The sequence below is a fragment of the Odontesthes bonariensis genome, chromosome 6 (genome assembly GCF_027942865.1).
Source record: "Odontesthes bonariensis isolate fOdoBon6 chromosome 6, fOdoBon6.hap1, whole genome shotgun sequence".
Taxonomy (NCBI): Eukaryota; Metazoa; Chordata; class Actinopteri; order Atheriniformes; family Atherinopsidae; genus Odontesthes; species Odontesthes bonariensis.
Genome location: NC_134511.1, coordinates 8,950,862 through 8,976,483, shown reverse-complemented (window position 1 = coordinate 8,976,483; position 25,622 = coordinate 8,950,862). Strand labels below are relative to the sequence as shown.

At 39.5% G+C, this 25,622-nt stretch overlaps 1 protein-coding gene across 1 annotated transcript in view; it reads left to right on the top strand.

Annotated features, from left to right (window-relative positions):
* Window positions 1-25,622, top strand: part of rasgef1ba (RasGEF domain family, member 1Ba) — a 121,144-nt gene that overhangs the window by 11,556 nt on the left and 83,966 nt on the right. Inside the window, exons 2-3 of the mRNA XM_075467247.1 lie at window positions 11,719-11,766; window positions 25,385-25,438. Coding sequence (XP_075323362.1) covers window positions 11,719-11,766; window positions 25,385-25,438 — 102 coding nt within the window. The remainder of the gene's footprint in view (window positions 1-11,718; window positions 11,767-25,384; window positions 25,439-25,622) is intronic.

Here is a 25,622-nt window from a genome sequence, read left to right as displayed (position 1 = left end):
GGCAGAGGATTTTTTTTTTTCTTTGGAGTTGATGCTGTTTTCATAAATGATTGTGATCACGACGAGTTATGTTGTCAACACAGACTCGGCAAAAAACATCGGTCACAAACTGTCCATTTAAAATACTTCAGTTGAATGGTGGCAAGTCAGGCAGCTCAGACAGACATTACTACCAACAACCATCAGCTGTTGGTAGTAATTTCATAATGTAGACTGTGTTCGAACGCTGACTCATCACATTCCTTATGTCGATCGGCAGGTTGTTTTAGTCTTCACATATAAAAGCATGCTGGATATAGCATCCCAGTAAAGATCCCAGTTTTAACATGACCGTAAACCTGAGGTGGTATTTTATTGTGATTTAATGTTTAAATCATCTTGTAAGCTGTAGTTTTTGATGAATTGCATCATCACTGTTGACTACCATTTAGCCAAAGGTCTGAGAAATGTTACCGGGTTGTCCTTTTTCTGAAAATCAAAAGGGGAGCTGTGGTCTTAAAACTAAATCCTCATCATATCAGTCGATGCTCATCAGAATTTAAGTGCCTGAATAATCCATTATTCTCATAAGAAAGGAGTACAAATGAACGGAAATGTTGTTTTTTCATCCAGGTATTATACAGGTTAATGCATACAATTAAAGCAATCGTGCAGAATGATCACTTGGTGAAAATGATTTTAATCGATTATTTGATAGTTCCAACAGACCTCGATGTGACAAGGACATTAAAATTCAGCACACTGATGAGGAAAAAGTGGCAGTTGAAGTTTTGATCGTTGCATCTTTTTACATTTTACTCTCATCACTGCCACGCTATGAAGGCCAAAAATTGATTAAAAATGTAACTGAAAAGCATAGTTTGAATAATGGAAAATCTTCATTTAAATGAATTTTTTATTTAACGCTACATTTCTGACTCTTATTCAGAACATTTCTTTGTTTGATTTTTTTTTTTTCTTTCACTGGAATACTTCTGTATCTGTTTATATAATTGGGTGGGTCGGTATGAACCTCACTCTAAAGTAAGATTGCTGAGGTCAGCGAAACAGAAAAAACCATTCCTTTGTTATCATGTATGATGTACTTTTTAATAATGTATGACAAAAAGCTGGCTGTGCTGCCCATCTAAAAACACTACATTACTAAGAGAAAATACAGAAATAAAGGCAAAAAGCAGAAGTGGAATCTTAAAAAAAAATATAAACAATTTCAAAGGTCGATGCACAGAAGAAGATTAAATACCTTTTGGGATGAAAACATCCTTTTTATAAATCAAACATTTTTTACTTGTGCATTTGAGTTAAACGAAAATGTATCTAATTTATAGTGAATAAAGTATTTTTGTCATTCTCCATAGTGATTCTTGTTGGGCTGTTTTGTTATGAGAGTAGAAGCAGTGTGGGCATGAATGTGAAGCTGCCTCTTGCTCTCAGCTGTAACTTATTGCCCCCGTTATCCCACCTCTCATCAAATGTGTCTGAAGGAACAATTTTTAGGGATGTTGCTCGGAATATGGAAGAAAACAAAAGAAAATCAAGTTAAGATGAGAGACGGTTAAGTTCTTACCCTGCTTCTTTTTAATGAAATGACTTGAAGATCTATTTTTTTATGTTGCAGAAGTTAATTGGGCCAAGAAAACCAACTTAATAACTACAATACACAACATAGCATATAATTTCTGCCACATTTTACACATCATTTACAGTGCAAAAGTTTTTCTCTTCCCCATTTCTTTATAAACTGGGGCAAACGATTTCAATTTTTTTTTTCAAACGCAAACATAAATGGAATTACAATACATGAAAGAAAAACAGTTTGTAAAATTCTTACAAGCTTGAAAGTGAATATCTGCTCTGAGCTCCTTTCTCCCCCAACACAGCCTGAACCCTCTCAGACGAGCTTTCTGTCCTTTCTGTAAGGAGTCTTCAGGAATAGTTCTCCAGGCTTCTTGAAGGACATCCCAAAGCTCTTCTTTGGATGTCGGCTGCCTTTTGTTCCGTTCTCTGCCAACATGATCCCACACTGCTTCAGTAATGTTGAGCTCTGGGCTCTGGGGAGGATTCATCCCTCCATCAGACCTGCTGCCACTGATTTTCAGTCCACTTCTTGTGTCCTTTGGCACAGCTCAGCCTTTTCTCCCAGTTTCCCTTCCTTAAGAACGGCTTCTTGACAGCCACCCTTCCATGGAGCCCATTTCTGATGAGGCCTCAGTGAACAGCAGATGGATCAGCTGAAGGCCCAGATGCATCTCTCAGCTCTTGTGTCAGGTCTTTGCTGGATTTTCTTTTCCTCTTTCTTAAGAACAACACTTTCAGATCCTGTTCATCTGCTGTAGATATTTTTTTTTAAGCCTGACACTTATTTTGTCCTCCACTTGTCCACTTTCCTCAAATGTTTTAAGGACACACTGCACACCATGCTGAGATATGCCAAGTTTTGAACTATCAACTCTTTGGGAATCATCTTGTAGTCACAAAAATACTATTTCATGTCTGTTAAACTTTATTTTAAGCATCTTTCATAGATGCAATAAAATCGGCCTACTTTTCTTCTAAAAGCTCTTTGAGAATCACCTTGTTGGTGTCAAAATGCTATTTCATGTCTGTCAAACAGTTATGTTTGGTCTTTTTGTTTGTTCAACTAAAGAAAGTGGAATAAATTATGTGTCTTTGGGACATGTTGCTAATAACAAAGTGGCAAAAGAGGAAATTTGATGTTGGTTCTTTGCTAAGTTGTTGGTTATGTGTAGACACAACACTGGTTCATCCCTTGAATTCGGTGCATTCTTAATTCTTGGATGTTCCATAAGGTAGTGTTAAGTGGCCTAACAAACAAAAACACATTCCTCTGAAAGAGATCAGTAACAAAAACCCAACTGAAAATGAGTTAAAAAAAAAAAAAAGAGCAGTCAATGTTCAAAGAAAAACTTTGCACGACGCCACTCTACTGTTTCATTCTGGATGTGTTTCCTGAACAGGAGCTCTGCTTCATTAGGCCAAAGCATCTCATCTGAGAATAGACACAGTGCACGGTCCCTTTAGTAGGAGGTGTCAGTCAAATCGAACTGCAAATCAAGTTTCTGTTTCTTGCTTGGGAGTGTTTGATGGCTGCTATCGGAGCCTCTTTTCCTTTCATGACCAACAGCTGTGCCTCCTACATGTGCCAAACACATGAGTGACCAGCTTTCTTTTCATTCAAAGCTATTTCTGATCAAGTACCAATTACCACGAAGCCCATCTGGAAGCCCCAGAGAAGACGAGCTTCCAGAAACTCTGCAGAAAATCACTTGAACCCTTTTTGAATTCGAGTAAATTTTCTTTAAAAAAACCTTTCAGGGGCTAATTTAATGTCTCTTACTGAGTCTTGTAGGCAATTTAGGAAATGATTGTGTCATTAAGGGGATATTTAAGTGAGGCATATTTTGGGATATGACAGGTTTCTCAGGCTGTCAGCCTTCTACAGACGGGATCTGTTCACAAAGGCCCAATTTCACTCCAAAAATAAGTAGCTGTAAAAAAAAATGATAAAGATGTCAAATAAGTTCAAATTGCTGTTTAAAAAAAGTAATGACTCATCAGCAAAAATGGTGCATTAAATTCCATGTTACTTTACATCCACCTTTTATCACCTCACCCTCCACAGATAAACTGCTCTGTGGTGCAGAAGGGAGAGTTGGATGACCTCACCGACCATCAGACAGCAGCGAGCTTGAGCTCCATGACTGCATGCAGATCTGCAGGAGTTTAGGTCCTCGGTAGTCTGAATGAACAGATGTTTGCAGGGTAAACTTGCTATTTAGCTGAATATTTCCTGTTTGCATTCTCCAGCCTTTCCACTATCTGCATGTTCCCCTTTTTTAAAATCTCCATCACCACAGAAAACATGAACCATGTAGCTGAATTCTGCATGATGAAACAATTTAAACAAACATTTGTGGAATAATTCATGCCTGCCTGTTTCTGTCGAATGATGGCTGTCAAAGCAAATCTGAAAGGAGTACGTTTAGAACATTTTGTGGGACTCCTGTATGTTTGTCCATCTGCTTACACTCAACACCATTTTACATAAGACAACTGTGATTTGTTTAATGAAATCTAGGAACACAGGAAGTTTGCTTCCAACATGTATTCAACCTAGATGTACAGCAGGCTTTATGAAGATGGATATTCGACACATGTGATGATGACTGGGTGGTTGCTGGTTCTTCTTGTTTGTGTTAACATGCTTAAATAGAATAAAATAATCTCTTTGTCCGTATATTTATTATGTGATAGTTTGACCACAAGGGGGCGGTGTGTGATATGAATTGCAAATCAGTGGCGTCAGCATGTGTTCCAAAGAGAGAAAGAGGTGATGAATTATTTTCTGCACTTTCTCACAAACATTAAAAAATACAGTTTTCCATAACTTTGTTATAGCTCATGCTGAGCAAATGGGAAAAGAGCAATTACTCATGTGAGTCCTTTATTGTGCTGTTAAATCTCCCTGAGCTGAAGGTGCAGCATCAGCAGCTCTGTATTAAAGGTGCTGGGGCCCTGGATTTAGGAATTGATGAGCCTCTGGATGCTTAAGAAGTTCAAGAAATTATGCAAGAGAACATTTTTGTGGACATTAAGCTTTAGAAATATTTTGAAGGAGAGATTTTTTTTTCTCTCTCTCTCTTTGGTTCAAGCATAAAAACAGCCTGCCTGAATCGGTGTGATCAAGAAAGAAGGGAGGATAAGGAGAGGTGGAAAGTCAGTGATCACACAGTGATGTTTGACGCCTCATCAGCTGCCAGTTGTTGTATAAGCAGTCCGTCACAGAGTAAAGTGTCTTACTCAGTGGCCTCTGTACTGTGTTCTCAAGAGAGAATAGTGTCTGAGAATCTGGACCTCTGAGAGGTGTGATCTTGAGCTCATTGTAAGCTATGTGTGACTGTTTCTGTCCTTGTGTAGGGTTCTGCCTTTGTCTGGTCCAAATAATACGTTTTTATTTGCCAGCGTATTACGACTTAAAGGGAGCACACATATTGTTATAGTTAGTAAACACATATCCCACATATACTAGCTTCAATCTACTGTCAACGAATGCTATGAATGACATTTTCCGCATGTTAATATTTACATAGATTTATAATCTAGTATAGGCAGATTAAAAAAATCCAAACTGCATGTTTCACAGAGGAGAAATGAGTTTTCTAAGATGTTTGGTTTGTTTGAATCAGCAGATGCTGTGAACAGAAAGTCAGCAGTAAAGGCCTTTGCAAGTCCAGATGTTTACTATCAGTTTTTAAAAAAATGTGTCATCCGACACATTGTTGCATACAGAAAGATTTTACAGGGTATTTTCTGACCCTTATGTGTGCGTTTGATCCTTAATATACAGATTATGCCCCCCGAGCCTTCATATACATAAGGAAAGGCATTTTTTTCTGAATGGATCAACTTTGTGTTAGCTATGAGAGAGGCAGTTTTCCCATTCAAATTTATGAAATATACGCATGGAATTACCTCAACAGAATACCAGAGGTAAGTTTGTTAAAAACACAGTGGGGTGTGACTGTCAACTCAGTTGTATGTTAGCCTTTTCATGATTGATTTTTATCCAACTCCACCATTTAATGTGTCCAACATGTTGTACAGAATCAAATAAAACCAAAGACAAGCAATGCAAAAAAACATGTTTTTGTTCACATAAGAGCCACATCTTTAGTTGGAAGTCTCCTCGGATGCAATTCCCCAAGAAATTTTGTAAATTTACTGTGAAAGACTTGACTCCAACACAAGTGTCCCAGGATCCTGGTGCACTACCATTTAGATCATACTCGCCAACTGCATCTCTGTGTGGTACGCCAATTGCTCTGCAAGCTGACCGCAAAGCACTCCAGCGGGTGCTAAAGACTGCCCAACGCATCACAGGCTCCCAGTTACCCACCATCCGTTTACCACGGGCGCTGCCTGGGCAGGGTGAGAAACATCATCAGGGACATTTCTCATCCAAGCCCTGGTCTTTTCATCCTTCTCCCATCTGGCAGATGTTACAGGAGCCTCCGCTCCCGCACTAGCAGACTCAGGAAGAGCTTTTTTCCTGAGGCTGTGACCCTGCTGAATTCTGCACCATCACTTTAACTTATTTATACCAATACTGTCACTTTACTGCATCCTTGCAGCTTCTGCACTGCTTATGTGCCTAACTCAGGCCTTATGCTTATATACATATTATTCACACTACAGTACTGTCTACATGCAGCTCTTAGTACATGTAATCTGCATTCTCCACTCACTGTATGTGCATACCTCATATATATGCACTCTCTTAACAATGTACATATACTTACAATAGATATTTATTTCCTATAAGATTTCCACTGCACTTTATGTAAATAAGTCTGCATATTGCACTTCTGGTAAGATGCTAACTGCATTTCATTGGCTCTGTACTCTGCACAATGACAATAAAGTTTACTCTGTTCTGATCTGATCTGAAGTGCACATTTGCGGCAGAGTCGACGCTTCAGCTCGCAGTTACAGAATCATGAGGGAGTTTACGCACTAACTTGGAGTTTAAATACTTTATAAGTTCTGTAGCCCAAAATTAAGGAAGAGCAAAGTTTGAGGAATGAGAAGTCGCGTCGTGCATGCTGAAATTACCATGCAAAGACGTTTCTCAACAGAAGCATTGTAAACATTAGGCAACTTGATGAAGCGAGACATATTTCATTTTGAAGGAAACTGCAGTAGATCTCCTCCTGTGCAGCATGCATGTTAACTCTGTGCAAATATGCTTTTGGCTGCTGTTTGATTCCAGGAGGTTCATCCACATGAATAGCAATGAGATACTCTGGATGCACTCTGTATTCACACGCCTTAACATTTATATGCACGCAACAGCATCTCATACACAGTCTCATTGGCAGTCCCCGACACACACACACACACACACACACACACACACACACACACACACACACACACACGTTAATAAGAGCTGGAGTTCCAGTTCAGACATTCAGAGAACTGGCTCACACAGATCATTGCACAAAGTGAGATTCAAGGCTGAAAGGAGTGTTGTGCTAAATGATTAAAGTTTTCTTGAAACAAACACTCTGCAACTGAATGTAACACTCGCATCTGCTGGCATACAGACGTTTGAGCTACTGTCGGTTCCTTAAAGTTAACGAGCTTCGGACTATTGGTAAAGCCTTCAGCAAACCTGCTCTTCTTGTCAACAGTAAGTTTCACTAGCTCAGCAGTTCCCAGTTATGGATGTGAGAGTCTGTCTGGAATAGAGGAAAGCTTGACTACAAATGAGAAAAACTAGAAATAAGAGCTTCAGAAAATCTGTGCCAGGAGCAGGTTGTAGCCTTCGTATTTCACGTGAGCTGAATAACAGATCATGGAACTCTCATACTTAACTTAAGAACATAGCACATAAGGTTACTAATGAATAGGAAAAAAAAGTCAAGAACATTGATAAAGCATGTCTTTAACTTGAGAGGAATCTTTGTGGAAAACTCCACAGTTGCATATCTCTTTCCTTGAATTGCATTGAAACTGGACAGTCTCACAACTGCTCTTCAAACTACTGCAGCAGCATCAATGGTAGCTGCCAGTTCTGCCAGTCAGGTCCAGAGTGAAATGTCTCAACAACGTGATACCTTGACATTGTGTAGTAATATTCAGCTGTCCCCTGAGGGCAAGTATGTATGTTCGTCCACATGTCCAAAATGTGCCATTTTCATGATCCATGGTGGGAAATTGTGAGATGTACAGCTGGAGCTATGGAAGACAGAGCTCAAACAGATCACATAAAGCTGCCAGACATCCTGCCAGGATGATTTGTAGTAGTTTCTTAGACTTGTCCATCAGAAGACATGCCCGCCTTTCATGCACACACAACACTTCCACAGTTGGACAAGAATAAAAGTGTGTGATGGAACCACGTCAGGGCTGGTGTTACTGCTCCAAGTTAACGGTGTTAGGAGGTCATCGGGTTGGCTTTGACCTTCGCGGGTGACTGCCCCCACAGGACCCCTGTAAACCCCGCTGACGCCTTGGTCCTCATTACTGCAGGTCGACTGTGGCACTGAAGCCCCAAGGGACTTTATACACAAACGTGCACTCGATCCCTCCCCACACACACATATCTGACCTTTCACAGCAGGCGAGCACATTGCCTGGTGACTGTAGCCCACTGAACTGGTCCATCTGCAAAGGTGAGAGGGTTCAGCAGTGTGGGGTCACTGGGTTGAGGAGTCGAGCAGCTTAAGGAGTCACTGAGAATGATGGAGATTAACTTCTGTATTGGAGGTTTCCAGACAAACTGATGAATAATGTGTATTTTTCTTAATTAGTTCAAGCTTCGGTTTATTCATCCACAAAATCCGTAAAAAAAAAAAAATGCTGTGATCCTCTGAAAGAAACAAAATTCAAAAGAAAGACATACAGAATGTTTAATTTTTTTGTTCTTTTCTCTAATAACATTACCTGTCCACCAGTTTCTTTTTACTTTTGCGCTGCTGGTGTCACCTGGCTTGTTAATTGTGGAAATGAAAAACATATTATCTACACCGACAACAATGCACCAATTTATTGTGACCGATTCCTGCAGAGCCACAATCGAGCCATATTTACTCGGACTTTCATATTGTTATTTCATCTCCAGACTACGTTAAGTGTACAGCAAAAAGAAGCAAAAACTTCTTTTCTCGTCCAGAATTTACCTGGAATAAACCTGGAGTGTTGAAAAAAAAAAACGTATTAATAAAATTTCTATTGAAAAGTTGAAACGAGCATCTTGCAAGCTTTGTGGTTTCACGTCTTTTAACATATTTCACAGAACTGACTGAACACGTGGCAGTTAACCATTATTTCTCGCCTAATATTTTTGAGTAATACTTCATGTGCATGTTCCACAAAACTGAAAAAAGCAAATATAGCTCTCTCCGAGAGCTGCAGTTAGGTTTCCATTCATCTGCAAAGAAATTGCACCACGGTGGAATGTTATGTAATTTAATGCCACCATGCAGTTAAATTGGCAGGCCTTTTATAGCCTCCCACCCAACTGAGATCTGTGGGAAAGAACAGGAAAATCCCACTGACTGAGAAAAAATTGGGGAAATATTTTTCAGTCTTCACAGGCAGTAAAGATTTTTAGAGGTCAAAAATGCATCGGGGCTATGACATGAGTGGTGCTACACTCTTGATAATAAGTAGTTGGACTGCTTTGGTGTATCTGCACAGCTCCTTGATATGGAAATGAGCAACACATCACTTAAAACCCACCTGTCTGTCTTTAGTAACACACCCAGCAAACGTTTGTACTCAGTGTCCCAACTTCAATAATCCAACACGAAGGCAAGAAAAACACGCTCGGCTGAACTGTGACTAACTGCACAACACGGAAAAATCTTTTTTTTTTTGGTAACATCCATAAACTTTAATGTTGATTTAAGAGTATTTTGATTATTTTCATAGATTTTCTCAACTCCAGTGGTAGAGAGCTGGGAAAACTCCAGCGGCTTGTTTTAAGAAAGGAAAAAAATATATGTGTGTGTCCCCCTGGCTGGAACAGAGCAAGTGGAAAATGTGCCGGCTCTTTTGTTCCCATCAATCATCTGTGGGACAAATAAATCCGTCCATCCAGCCATCAACCTGTCAGCTGAAGCCTTCTGCATTCGTGTTCAGCACAAATGTGGGCAGCAGATGACCACCTGCTCAACTATCACCTTTACCTCCCCTCCCTTCCTCACCTCCAATCTCACACCTAATTTTCCTCGCACACCCACGAAACCTCCAGATGGTGGAGCTTGTAAAATGGAAGCCAGCTTCCTCTAGAAGGTTTACTGCTACCCACCAGGTTTTACTTTATGGATCAAATAATATCTTTGTGTGGGTAGAAGGGTAGAGGTGTGTGTGTGTGTGCTGTGGGTTAGAAACATTAAATTGTCTAAATGTTCAACTCTGTGTGTTAGCTTAAGAAAAAGCGTTGTACTTTACATAGAATATTTTGCCACTCTGTAAGACGTGCATTTAAGTCTTGTGTGTGTTTCACATACAGATCTTAATCTCTGGATCACTTTATGTCTGTTTAAAGTATGTGTTCAAGTCTGTGTGTGTGTGTGTTTTTTCACGTGGGAATTCATTAGCTCACTGACGATTCTTATCTCTGAAAATACCTCCTCGGGGAGCTTCATGTTCAGCCTTTTAAACGCTCATTAGGGTTTGCTGTTCTGCCGTCTCTTCTGTTGAAAACTCTAATGTGTTTACTTTTTCATACTGCTAATGACTACATGTGTCTTAATGCCTGCAGTTTAAACAAATCCATTAGCAATTTTGCATTTGCAGCCTTTAGGTTACAGCCAGTAGGGAATATAGCTCACCCTCTTATTGTGGAAGGGGAAGTATTTGTTCTGCAGCCTTCACGTGATTTATTTCTGTCATCATTGTTCAGTTTGTCAGCTTCTCTGTCAGGATCATGAGGTCTGATCTGACCTCATTATTATAGAAAGCTTTAGGCAGCGTTTTATTGTGTAGTCTTTTTCATATTAATGGTATATAAATTGACACAAATGATATCATTGTTGACCCTCCTGGTGACCCAGACAGCTGATTGTCAGCTTTGCGTATCAGAGCCCTCAGACAGGTGATGTCTTAACTGTTTGACAGTTTCTTGTTGAACATAGATTCTTTCTCTCCTCTCTGCAACCATCTGTCAACCCTGTGCAGAATGTGAACGGCGCTGTCCTCTAAAAAGAGTGTCCCATGGGATGCAGGTGGACCGTAGAGTAGTGACCTGAAAAGGATCATATGCTCTGCGGTGCCATGTAATTGTAAAGCGGTTGTTCAGTTTCCTTAAATAAAAGTCTGTGCGCTTCTCACTGCATACATCACTGTCACTCAGCTTGTATTTGGGTGTTTTATTGTTAGCATGAACCAGTTAAGAATTGGGTTCGAAGTGCACCAGGATGTTGTGTTTTGAAGAAGATCCGAAGATTATCAGACACTCTGGCTAACCATGATCTGAACTGAGCTCTTGTCAAGTCAGCAGAGCAGTGGTCTAAGTAATAAAACCCTACACCATCAAGCCAAAAAGGGAAAGGAGGACAGGAGTAATAATTTTGTGTCAGGGCTGTGTGAGAAACCAGCCAACTTGCCTTAGACTTTAACACTCATTAAATGAACAGACAAAAGATGTCGATGGCCTGATGCTGAAAATGAGTGTTCACAGCCATAGCCCACAAACCACCTTTATTATGCAGTGTATGATTTTGGGCGGCCTCAACAGGAAGGGCAGTTTTTGGCAGTTCTGTATTGGTTTCATTTTTAAGTTCCGCAGGGTGTCAGCTCATCCAAAAATAGATTTTCAGGTTTAGGGAAAGTGACCGAAGGTAAGCCCATTTCTGTGTGTGTATTTTGTTTAGACCTTTTCCAAGTTAAAATGAAATTAGATTTATTTTATTTTATTTTTTTATTGTCTTAAAAAGACCTGAGTAAAGTTTTTGAAACTTTTTATGTCTGACTTAATACAGTGGCAACCAGTCATACATGCAAGAACACGACTTAGTTTTATTAAAGGTCATAGTCCTCTCAAACTTCATGAAATTCAAAGGTGTGTAATCTCTACAAGGTGGAACCTACATCACTGCCAACTGCAGGTAACATACTGTGGTCCAGTTGTGTGACATAAGAAGAAATTCAGATCATTCACCATCATATTTCTGTGTCTCCCTGCAGTGTCGCAGCCCTCCCCATCTTGCACTGAGGCCTTCCTCCAAACAGCAGGTTGGTAAACACTTGAAACCTCAAATGACTTATTGTTACTGTTTCGTGTGTCTGCGTCCTCCACGGTTAAAGAATAAGGGCGTTCACACCCAGCTGCCTGTTTCAAAATATGCCACAGAGTTGGCTCACTCGCACGAAACATTGCATGCTGATAACTGGGCTGAAAACATCACATGATGACCGTCACCCAACGGTCTGGAAGTATGAGGCTCCAACATCAGAGAGGTTTTTAAGTGCAGCTAATGCTAATGTCACATGCTCTAGCTTCTTTTCAATCTATTTTTCATACAAGCGTTTGAAATAATGATGGCTCAGCAACCCATGACGGTGTGACAGTGAGCCAGTGTGACCCACATCAGGACTCTGAAACCAAAGTTGAGAGAAATTCATGCCGTCAATCTAATTTGCACCTGTGCTTTTTCTGCTGTGACATGTCAGAATGTAAAGAAAGCCCAAAGTCTCTCAGAGCTCAACGCGCCGCAGCTATAAAAGTGTTTTACAATGTGGATGAAGGTAGAGGTTATTTAGATGTGCATGAGTACAGTGCACGTCAACGTAAATTGTTCCGTAGCGTTGAGAACAAGTTACTCAGATTCAGTAGTTGCATTCCTAAACAGATGATTTTCTGGACATTTTCAATTTGTGATCAAAGACATCAAGTAACGCACAAGATGATAATAAAAAGTGTTTGTGCTCTAAATATCAGCAAAATATTCCATATTTGTCAGTCTGAATATCGGCTGTCTTCTGCCACCAGCTTTTCATAATGTTAATTCATTCATGAGGTTTGGCTCATATCTTGTATTTCTTCATAACTTGAATTTATAAATAAAGTATCCATCTATCCATCTATCCATCCAGTCCAGTCCAGTTGTGGGTGGAGAACTGGTGCCACCCTCTTCTGATCTTGACGAACCATCCCTTAACAATTTAATAGGGGAAAACAATGGAAACATGCGTTTAAAAAAAAAAGAAAAAAGTAAATTTTCTCACAATTGGCTTGGATAGATCTGAAAAGCGTCCACTGGACACCGACTGTGTGATGGATGCCTGTTGAATTGTCATTAACTCAGCCTAAACCCATGTTTTTGAAGATGTAAAGAAACCCTCTTTGGGCACTGTTCTTGTATTTTTCCACTTTTTAACTGTAGCACTCCACAGAAGAACTGAATTATTAACAGGAATGGGGAAATTGTCCATACTGAAAAGTGGCCTTGATGTCAAAAATTGCTCTTTTAAAACTCTGGCTACACAGAGGAGTCTTGGCGAAAACCTACTTGATGAGGTAGCTCTGTCATGTGAATTAGATTGTCTGTTCGTTGAGGACCTCCTGAGGTTAATAAGGACAGTGGGCGACTGCTGAATGTCTTTGAAGATGGTATAAACACACACTTGCACACACATACTCTTTCATTCAGGACTGAACACTGGAGGCTTCTGCTTTGATCTTCTGTTTGACTGCTATCTGCCCCCTTTTTTTCTGTCTTCTTACCTTTTCTTTTTCAGTGTCACCCGTTCTTCATCTGTTCTCTCGTACAACTCATCTAAGAATGCCTTCATCAACCTAGAATACATCTTATACATTTCTGCTACATCTGTACTGCTCAACGTGGACCATTATCTGAGCAAATTATGTGATCTGTACAACCTAACAATAATAATTCAGCCACTAGAACACAATGGTGGCCTAATTCCCCCTTTGTTCTTCCTCCTGCTTCTCTCACCTAATCACAAACTGTCTGAGAATGCTACCACACACCTTTCATCTCACGCTCTCACCTAACTCCCTTTGTCAGTCTGGCGAGTATCAAACAAACCTGAATAAGTCTGTAATCTGCTGGTTTGGGTTTCACTGTGGGGCCCTGTGAGGTCGCTGGGCATTGAAGGTTCAGGGGGTTGTCTTGCAGTTACCTCATCGGGATCAAAGCAGAAGAAAGATGCCCTGCGTGGATCCTTTGAGAAGCCTGAGGTGACTGCTGGGCTTTTTCTTCTTTGCTGGCCAAGTCTGCAGAAAGCAAACAAGTGCAACTGGCAAATATTTTTTTCTGAGAACCAGTTAAAGTCTGGGTGCATCGTGTTGTGCATCTTAGGTAGAAAAGTGGTTAAAATCCCAATAATACTAAATCCTCAGCCTTAACACTACATGACACATTTACATATTGGCAGAGACTATAGTAACATTCATGTGGAGTGATAATGCTCATGTCCTGAAAGTGATCATGTAAAATGCTCAGTGTTGTTAGGTTGTTGCTCTTGTCAATGAGTCGCATAGAAAAATGTAAATTGCCTGGATTTTAAAAACAATTAGAATATTTTTTTTATAAAAGAATGAGAATCACACAGACACTAAAGCCTTTTTCAGACATTAAAGGCTTACTTGATCAGTTGATCCTCACAGCTGCATTCAGACATTCCCTCAACAGGGATTCAGAGTGACACTGAACGCACATGTGGCCCAATTAATCTCCCCTCGGCACTATCCCTCTGCTTTTCACTCTTCCAGGTAGGATGGATGCCCCTTTTCGTTTAAAGATAGTTGTGGTCATCTTACCATCCAAATTTTCTCAGAGCACCTTGGTTGAAGGACTTGATGACCACTACTATTTGATCCCAAGGAGAAGAAGAGGGGGCATCATCTTGCCTCTGCAAAACAGAGGGTAGACCAGAGAGGGCCATTTGGATTGGACCAATATTGGACCAAGTTTGAGCTTGTGTCCTCGGGCAGGAGATTTAGAGTGCCGAGGACCAAAACAAACAGGATGAAGAAGTCATTTGTACCACAAGCCATCAGCCAGCTAAACCAGAATTTTAAATAGTTGCCCCTCATGTTTTATGGTCCTATAGTGCTTTTACCCCCCTTTCCAGTGTTGCCCCTGTACGTGTGTGATTGTGTTTCAATGTCTGTAAGTTTTTAATGTTTTATCTGCCTGCACAACAAATTTCCCCCAGGGGACAATAAAGATGAAGTTGAAGTTGAATATGCCATTCATAGAAGACTGGTCACATGCATTATATATTCTTCTGTTAAAATGCTACTACAGCTCATGTTACCATAACTATGCTGATGTTATGTAAAACCCACAGGCAGTGGATACAAGCGGCTGGAAATATAAATTCTGCCCTGAGTGGCTTCTTACGTCAGTTTGCTGGCACTAAAGTGTTGAATATATCGATTCTCTTCACTTGGTTACGGCGTTTTCATAGTCATCTCGTCACAGTCCAGTGTGTGAGTGTGTGTGCGTGTGTGTATTTCTTTATCGGTTCAGGCACTGGGGGGCAAAAAAAATGCTCCGACAAATAATATAAGACAAATCATAGAGAAGGAAAGTTGACAGTGCTGTTTATTTTTTAGTGACAAGATTTGTGGAATTCATTTGGGAAGCAGATCACACACCAACTGAAGACCCATCCCTGCTGTGCAGTGTGACTGCTGAAATTCAGGTTGTGCTGTGTTGAAAGTGATGTAAAAATGTCACCAGGTCAGACCTAGCAAGACTGCCATTATCGACTCATTCAGACACGATGCCAACATGATCGGTTTACATCGGATGAATGGAAAACCATTCATGTCTGACAGACTGTATGCCAAAAAGCGGAGGGAAAGAGCTTAGCAGTAAAACATGCCTACCTGAGTTCAATAAAGACCAATTTTAGTATATTTTTTGTTGATATGTAAAGAAATGTGGTGTTTATTTTTAAGAAGTTGCATACTCTTTAAAATAAGTAAATCAAATGTGGATTTGTTCCTACAGTAGATTTAGGAAAATAGCCCTGGACAGCCATTACAGTAGTCAAATACCAATTGGAATCATAGATCAAAGAAGAAATCATTATCCTGTTTTATGCATGAAACTGGCTGGATATGGCATGCTTTACAGCGAGCCTCAGGCAATGCAGCAGATAACCGAACTGAGAGAAAGAAGACCTTCAAACAGACCTGTAGTTCATCATTAAAAGGCATCAGGCTTCAGGCAGATACACAACCAAAGAAACCTTATAACTATGTGACAATCACACATGAAGATTAGCCCAATGATAGTAGAAATCAATGTCTTAAGAGATAATCATATTATCTGTGAAATGTAGCTCTAGCAAAATCGTTGGTTCACGTTCGTAGTGAGGTCAGAGCTTAGAAAAACCTTTAAAGTCTGATCAAAGCATAGTTGAAAAAAAATGTTTGCATATTTAGTTTAACATATTCATCCGAAATCCCAGCCCATTCTAACTTGAAAATGTGCAGTGATACTTTTTACCTCATATTAAAGCGTCACAGTTGCGGGCTGAAAATTGATTGGGAGATGGCTGCTGTGCATGTGAGCATCCTACATGAGATCATGGCGACTGCAGTCCATGTATGATAAAACACGTAAGCCTTAACCATGTACATTTTTCTAACCTGGTATTTTGACTCCTAACCAACAATCAAAACAGCCAAATAGGTTGTTTGTTGAATGAATGAATATTTTCACATTAGAGCAAATATTCTGGATTTTCTTTTGACAAGCCTGTAGAGATGTTGGCAGATGATGTGCAGCGCTTTTAATGATGGGACACGAGTTTGACTCCCAGATTTTACAGCTGTTCTTCTCCGTATAAATGAGTGAATCAAGAATAAGTGACATGTTATTGCGTAACTACGGCATCTTCGTCACCCAGGAAAAAGAAAGCTGTATGTCCTTATTTAGAAAGGGAAGTGACAGAAACAGATGATGCACAACTGTTATACCTTCTGTGTTGAAAATATTGTCACTCGTGACTGCTCTCAGCATGTCCTCATCACGGGTATTTTTCCACATGTAAACACAGCTTTTAGGGCCTGAACCCGAACTTTTGGAAAGGTGCCTTCCAGGGTGAAGATTTTCACTGACTCAGACTGTAATGTGTGGACTAGAAAACCAGGGTTTTTTGGCTTGAAGCATTATATTGTTTCCCATCTCCTTGATTTAATGTCACAAATCTGCACCAATCTCTTGTTTGTTTACTTAGAAATGTGGACTTCGCCGAGGTAGCACTGGTGCTAACCTTATTTACATGAATTTTTACATGTTGGTATATAAATGTACAGTTACAAGCTGACTATATTGAGGTGTCAAAAACTACACTTCTGTATAAAACAACCCTCCAGGAACATAGAACACTGTATCTGTGCGCTCTCTCATCCACATTGGAGAATGCCAGACAAAGTCTAACAAAGCAACAACAAAACTTTCTTTTATTGGGTCATAGGTGGTAAACACTGCAGACTGTTTTGGGGTTTGTGCTGTAAAGGAAAGACAGGAGTCATAATGATTACAGCTTAGTTCACTGCTGTGAGTGGAACAAAGAGGAAAACATGTGCTCGTGTCTGTCTGTGTGTTTGGCTCGGAGAAGGAATAGTGAGCACGTGTGACATTTCAGCTCGATGTCATGTTCAGAACGTAACCTTTTCCTGATACTTAGTAAAGGCTTGTGTGTACAGAAGTGCTACTGTTAATCTCTTCACATTTCTTAGAAAATTCTCCCGGTGATAAATGGAATTATTGGAGAGAACAAACTGCTCCGAGGCCACAGACTTCCAGTTAGTAGAAACAGAAGCTCATTCATGACAAAGACACGTTTTTCACACCAATTAATGGTTCGATATCACAAGACACCCCCTTCGTGTTTTGACTGTATTGTTTGTCAGAGGCCTACACATGTATAGAACTCATCCATACTTGTCTGGGTTTGAATCTATTCGGTTGTTCTCTGAATTTAAATTTACATTTAAATACTTTATCATTATAAGTCAATATTATCCTTTATTCTCATTATTTACGGCTTTAATAAAATAGAAAGGAGTGTTTGGTTTGTGTTTTGTGAGGTGTGTGTGTATAGGATCATTATCTTAACTGTTGTAGAATCCAGCCTCGTTTAATCTGCAGCTTTTTTTTTTACATAGTTGCAGAGTTTAATATCCAATTGAATCCATTCTTTTCTCTCCCAATAAAATGTTTTCCTTTTTCCTTTAGATATACCTTAGCTCGGTGTTGCACATATTTGCTGCTGCACAGTAAAACAATGTACCACCACTCAACAGTATGACTGATGGTAATTTGTTGTTAAATAGGAGTTTTGATTTTAGTAATGCCAAAGTTTTCTTCTCTCTCAGCCCTCAACTTGACCACCGCTGTTCCTGCTTCTGCTGTCTCTTCACTGGCACATCAGAGGCAATGACTAGCTGAAAATATTTTACTGTCTTCTTGCTGCTTTTGCACAGAAATTCTTTTAGGTTTGAGTGTTGTGCTGCCCATTTGGGGAGCCCAATGGCTGCTTCAAGGAGCTTTGAGTCATAGTCAACGGCTGAGTTCAGTTTGTCCACTTGTTCGCTATATAGTCCTGTATGTAGTCAGCCATTTTGTTTAAAACTTCCAATGTAACTTATTATATACTAATTAATGCACTACAAACCCATCACATGGTGCACTAAAAGCAGCGTACAGAAGACGAAGCTACAGAGCAGATGGAGCATGCCAGTGATTGTTACTGCAGCTTATTTAGACTTTCTTACCTTAATGTCCATGAACAGTAAACATGTTGGTGTACAATGTAGCTCATTGTTGGAATATTTGCACCCAAGCTACAACTATGGGTCCACTGTGGCTCCTGAAACAGTTGTTTACAGTCTGTTGTTTTGTTTTGACATCTTTAATTGCTTTTTATGGGTAATATTAATTTGTGTTTAGTATAATGAAGACGAGCACATAGTTAAAGCTGCAGTCTGTTCTTGTGTAGATCAATGCAGTACAAGCAAGAGTTGCAGACAGATATTTTTCATTAAGTTTTGTCACTGATGTTCTCTACCAAAAACCCTTGAGTTCTCATCACTTATGTTTATGTACTTGTTTATGTTTATGTATGTTTAAGTACTGCTGTGTTTGGAGTGTGACAGCAGCTACCCCTTCATTACTTACCCATGTCCCATCAGTCCTCTACACACCAATAAATCAGAATGTTATGACCACTTGCCCCCAACTCAGTAGGTCCTTCTCATCCTGCCAAAACAGCTCTAACCAGTCAGGGTATGTACAAAAAAATCCAAGGGTGTCCTTGATTGTCTACTCTTGGGAGGTGAATGATGGATCCCTTGGGCTTCGGGGGTTGGGGTCCCTGTGGATGGGGCCACTGCTGTCGGGGCAGGGCTGTTGCCATATATAGGATGGTGTGACTGGTTTGTGAAAAATGTTGTTTGTGGCCAATTTTTGAATAACATCCTCGTGAATGTCAGGCTGCAGGTCTTCCATGCAGAACTTTGTACTCCAACAAGATGAGCAGTGGATAATCTAAACACAACCCTCTTATTTCTAAAGTTTTGTATTTTACATCACCAGACGAAGAGTTGTATAGTACACACCTTTAACAACTTACTTAAAACCTGAGACCGTGGTAAAAGATTATCTGGGAGTTCAGATTTCTTCAGTATGCCAACAACTCTGTAGACAACCCAAAAGATTCAACATTTCAATTCTTGAAATGTTGAGAGGAATGTTTCATCCTTTGGATTTATGCCTTTCAGAGATCAGACCTACATCTGCATGGAAACTTGGGCTCACTTCACCCACAGAGCCTCAGCAGCACTGCTCTAACATTAGTGGCTTTGCAAATTCTAATTTTATTTGTTTATTTATTTTTTTACGTTTTTTTATTTGATGCCAAAAAAAATCAAATGTGAAGTGACTAATGCATTTTCCCATGGAGCTGTGATCATACATGCACAGCAACGAGTAGCAGGAAGAAAATGTTTCATCTGAGGGTGAAACATTCATAATGTGGCCAGTTCAGAGTTGTCAGGTTCACTAAGCACAAATATTTTGAGCAAAACTAAATCAAGCTTTTATTTTAACAAGGTTCCACAGTGTTGGCTTTGCATTTCCCTCAGATTGTTGTCTCCCGCTCATTTCAGCTGGTCTTCTCAACTGACCCCCTTTTTCGTCTCATCTGTGTCCTTACAAGGCTTTCTGCAGAGGCCTAAATCCATTTTAATTTCCTACCAGACCCACAGGATGCTTGCCATCTCTGCAATAAAGCTCACAGGATTATTTTCCAATTTAAACATTGTGTTGTCAGCTTTGTTTTCACTTTTGTCGGGCCAGGTAAACACTTTCACTCTTGTGATTAGGATTTCTCTGAAAGGGCTGTAAGTTATTTCAAGCTGAACCCCTAAAAGGCATTTAAAGTTCAGGGCATTGGGACATTTTCTTTTTAGCTATTATGTAAGATTTGTGCTCTGCACTGATCATTTAGAGGTCACATGTGTATTATCTGTCATGGATTTTAATAATCTTCATACAAGCTAATGACATCAGGACTTGTGTTGCTGCTGATGTGGAATGAGCACTCCAACATTTTCTTTTGAAAACCGTAAGAAAATATTCAGGATTTTTTGTGTAATCATACTTCAGATAATCTTGTTTAAGTTGCCTTAAGTTAACACTTGTCGTCACTTTAAGCCTTTTTCAGAATTCAGATTCAGTGCTTGGAGAAACAGCCTGCATGGCAGTCGAAACGCACAACAGTTGATCTCTGACCAATATCAAAATAACAACTGTCTATAAATATGCAATCACTCAGTCGCTCTGTGGCCTGATTCGCTCATGATCTGGTTCATGAGCGACAGGCCGAGTCACATGTTCCGTCAAGTCTTTTCCAAACTAGGGTAGGGGCCGCTGTCCAGAGGTTACATAAACTTTGACCAAGTTTTGCAACAGCATCATTCACATGACGGCCAGGTCAACTTATTGTACAGACTTGCTGTTATTACTGCTAACAGGCTCAGTGAAAAAGTTGATCTGCAAATAATTAATCAAATCAATGATGAACTAAGACATTCATAGATGTTGCCTCAGAGATCTGCAGTATTCAAAGACTTTAAGATGAGGACTGTTTTTTTTGCAGTTGACCTTGTTATTGATGGCAGTGTGTGCACTTTGAGTGACACAGTTGTTACATAAGCAGCTTTCTTTGCAGTGAAATATCCTTAAGATTAGTCTAGATTTGCACTCATATTCCTTAACATCATCTTTATGGGCTGATTTTCAGTCACAGTTTCTGGCACATTTAACCGTCTGACAAATCAAACAGAAAAAGTTGTGAATGAGAGAAGCTTTTGTGGGAATTTCAGCTGTATTGATACATAGTGACAGCTTTCTGTGAAGAGAAAAAAAAACATTTGAAACTTTGGAGCATGTACAGAATGCAGAGGCCCATTTTAGTCTCATTGAGCAAATTGATTAAAACGGTTAAAACTGAAAAAAAAGTTTAATGTCTCATCTCTTTGCTTTTTATTGCTGGTGTACTTAGTAGTAGTAATATGAAACCCAACCTCATCATCTAGGTGTGTTAGTCCAGTTTTGAGAAGCTTGAGTTTTAAACGATTTCAGTTGGGCTAAAATGTTTACGTGCATTTTAAAAGTCCAGTTTGGATCAGTCGTTTGTTTTCTAGTGTCACATAAACGCACTTCGATTACCGATTAGTTAAGCGCGTTCACGGCAAAATGTAATGTGACTTTTCAGGAGTAATATTTTAGCATGGACAGGAGGGGTCAGTGGGGTTAAAGGCTTATTTGGTTGTAAACATAGACCTCCAACTTTCAGGGGTCACCTCCAGTTCAAGACAGCCTGTAATCAGGATAATAGCTCAGTTTTACTGAGCCGTTGCGGGGCAGTAGTCATCTGGTGGTCATCTTCTTTTATCTGCTTTGTAGTTGACACAAGTCACAGGTCAAAGGTTACAGTTGGAGGTTCCTTAAGTAATTGTCTAATGACTGCAAAGGGAAGCAAGTGGTAATGCAGGTTTTAGTATTATTCTTGATATTTTTCCCTAAAGTATTTGGGCTGATATCTTGGTAGATTTAAACTGGCTGCATTTGAGGGGGATGATGGAAGGCATCAATCCACGGATGGCCATGCAAGGAATTGCTGGTTGGATACTCATCCTGCACGTTTTACACAGTTCACTTTTCTGCCTCAATCCCATTTTGGATTCTTTACCTTTCAAATGTATTCACAAAAAAAGTTATTGGAGTCAGTAGTTGCACTAAATATTTGCTTTTAATTGTGCATTCACTCAGTTATTGTTGGCTGCCTCGTGGGTCAAGCAATTCTCTGGAGAATTCGTCCTCATAGATCAACACTGTATACACAAGATACAATGTGGACGTGACTGCTAAAGGCAGTGTAGGTGAAAATATGACCAGATATCAATCGCCCCTTGATCTAGGGACCTTAGAAATACCATCTACTATGACACGGCTGTTGCTTTTCCTGCCATAATCTTCACTTCAACCAAATACTTACCTTCTCTATTATCTCCATATTGTTTATGTCCTGCAAATCTAGACTTTCTGTACAGTCCAAGTTTGCTGATGTACCCCCCTAGTGGGATCCTTCTGTACATGGTAAGGTCCAAATGTTACAAAATACATAGGTAGACCAGAAACATTTTTATATTTAAGGCTTACACATGTGATTCCCATCCTGTCCCATGAACGCTGCCCTACAGAAAACAGCCTACGTTAACATCTCCCAACTTGCATCCGTGGATTGTGGCATTATTAAGTGTTTTGAAACTTTGCTAATGTATGTATGATGGCACAGAGACTTACCTCAACAAAAGCTTTAATTAACTTGGCACTTACATTTAAAAAAATGTCATGCTCTGCTTGCGGTTCCCCTCGCAGCTTTGCCCCTTATATTCCCAAAAAAAGCCCAGAGAGCTGATGACCTTTGCACGCAATCTGTTCTTTCTTTTCAATTAGTCTCCGTACCAACCCATGAATATTTAATAAAACTCAGGCTGGGCCTGTATTAATAACTCATTCGGAGCGATTTGAAGGAACAATTAGCTCGCGGGCACAGCAGCGAGTCAGAAAGCTCTCTGACTGTACTGGTCACGCTGAGACGAAATGTCCATTCTCAAAGCAGGAGGCCAACCAATCAACAGCTAAAATGGCCAGTTGCTTTTCATTCTGATTCTACGAGTCATGCCAGCAAGAATAGCTCTTTTCCACAGTTGAAGAGGGGAAATATTCAGAATAGGTGAAATATGAGTGGATCTCTTGATCCTCCAACCTGATAATGCAAACTGCTCACAGCTTCCAGGATTTAATCGGTTAAATCCTTTTTCTCAGTAATATGGTTTAAGAGGATTTTCTATATGTTATTATGGTATCAGAGAAGGTATCTTTAACCTCATACATTTGACACTATTCAGTAAGACAGTATTCAAAGTTTCTTCTTCTGCTGTAAAAGAAGGCCCACCTACAGGCAGTAAAACAAACAGAATAAATCCAACAATGAGTGTGACAGCATCAAAATGATCTTTCCCGTTGATTTCCTGTTTCTGTGTGACAGAAACAGGTTGGCTAATATGCCCGTGTTATGCAACAGCATGCAGCTGCAGGCTTGCAACCATAAAATCCCCACCAGTGCTCAGCTTGTGGAGATTAAAGTCGAGTGAATGCCCACCCCGACAGTGGCACATGGAGGCAGGTAGCTTTTTTTCCACTCTAAAGAATTGAGGAAAACAAGACCTTTGAGCTATTTTCTGTTGTATTGGAAACGCACAGAATCTTGTGTATTTTGAAGTTTGCATAAATACGAGATAATTCTGTATGAAAAAGGTGCGTTTGTCTTCTGTAGCAGTAGTTTTCTCTGACAAATAACAAGGAGGCTGAACCGTCAGTCTGTGAAACGGGTTTTTGCTCTCCATGATTCTCCACTTCCAACAGAAAAAAATGTCTCATCTCTTTGCTCCTGAACACTTAATTATATTCTTGGTTGGGAGCATTCACCTTGTTTCTCATTACCCACATTATCTTTGTACGTGGTGACTATATGACTGGAATCTGGCCGGTGTAATTCTCATTGATCAGCATCGGGTCATCATCTGACTTGCAAAGGAAAGCACTTAATTCTGCTCTGTAGGCTCTTTTTGTATTTAAAGCCTCAACTTTAATTAGCCTGTACGTGCCACTTACATTCAGGTCTGCATTAAATGCAGATGACTATTATTCTCAGCAGAGGCACCTGTCTCGTCGTAATAAATTTTGATTTTTTTATTAGCATTATTTTCCCCAGCGCCGTCAGTTTTCCCAAAGCTCAGCAGGTTTCTGCACAGCGGCGGCTGCTTGGTGCCAAGGATTTATTTGTTTTACCTTGTTTGATCAGTTGTGTCTGAATAACTTGAGACTGCAGAGAATGTTTCTCAAAGAGTTATGATATCGCTACAACATTAAAATTTCTGATGTATCCTTGATAAGCTATATAAGAGAATATAAGGCGTAGTTCAGGACTGTAAAGTTGGTAAATACAGACAATTGGTAAAGTAAATTTTTATATAAATATGAATACTGTTAAATAAACTGAAGGAAAACAAGCAAACTTTTAGTAAAGTAAAAGCACAGCAGTGCATACACTTCAACTACTCATTCTGAAGAACTGCATATATCAAGAAAACATAAAATAACTTTTTGAGAATGAACAATTTCAACATTAATTTATAAGGATTTTTATCAGAAACATTTTTTTTGTGCTAATTCTATTGTTTATTGTAAATGTTAGAAGGGAGTCTTTGAACTCCTGTATTGATGTTTGTTTTCATTTTGTGGGCCTGCTAACATCGTCAAATGGACTGCAGATGAAAATGAGCTTTTAGGCTAACTCGGGCACATTTGTATGTAACAATGTTTATATGAAATATAAGTTGAAATAAAATTTATCAGCTATCTGAGAGAGGGAGCTTGTTAATTTAACTTCTTGGATCAATAAAGTTTTTGTAATCAATGTTTACATTTATTTATAATTTATTAGTTTATATTTTGAAACTAATTCTCTAAAGTAAACTATTGAAGTTGTCAAATGTTATGTACTGTAGTAAAAAGTACACGATTTGTCTGAAGGACTGAAGCAAAGTAGATGTCCTAAGTGGCAGAAAATTTAGATTGTGATCTCACAACTAAACATTTAATACCTATGTTGATCAAGATGGCAAACGATGTAACAAGATAAGTTTTCCTGACTCATTAGCTTACTAAAATCCCATAGAGAGAAAGACAAAAAAACACTTTCAGATGTTGGGTTAATTGGCATAGTCTTAGTTCCTCCACTGGGATCCACCACCCAGGTTGCAGGGCTTGGTGACCACTGTTCCTTGATCAATAACTGAAAAGTGTCACCTTACCTCTGCAAAACTTAGGGATAGAACCAAGTTTCGGAGGAACTGAAGTCGGGCCAGTGTCACCCATGTCAGTGCAGACCTGTCGTAATTCAAAGCCACATGGATTTTATGTACTTTGTTTGCAACTGTGAAGCTTTGTTTTTTTCCGAGGCTTGATACTATCTTTCATGAATGTGAGCATAAGTCCCAGTGTCAGACAACTAATGCTTAGTAATATCATCTCATTATTTTGAGGTTATTGTTGAGCAGGAAAAAAAGCATGTGCTGTTAATTAACATTTACAAAGCCAGCTAAAATACCCTCATCCTCATACTACATTTTGTCCCGTATGTTTTTTTGTTTGACCATTTTGAAACAGAAATCCAGTAATTTTTTATCATTAATTTGCATTGAAGTAACATTTCTTCCTTTCTTTCCCCGCAGACAATTATTTTTGGGTCATTGATGAATGACAGAGCACAGTTCGACAGGAGACTGGTAAGTGCCCTCCGTGTTTCAACTGGATGGTGGTGCTCATCAGATCAGTTTGTTTGAATTAAAAAGCAGCAGGAATTTTAATTAACCTAAAATTTCTGTGGATAAAGATTCCCCGAAGCAGCAACAGATGTCTGCCTTGTGTGTGCATGTGTGTGTATGTGTTTTATGGTAAAATCTGCCCTCT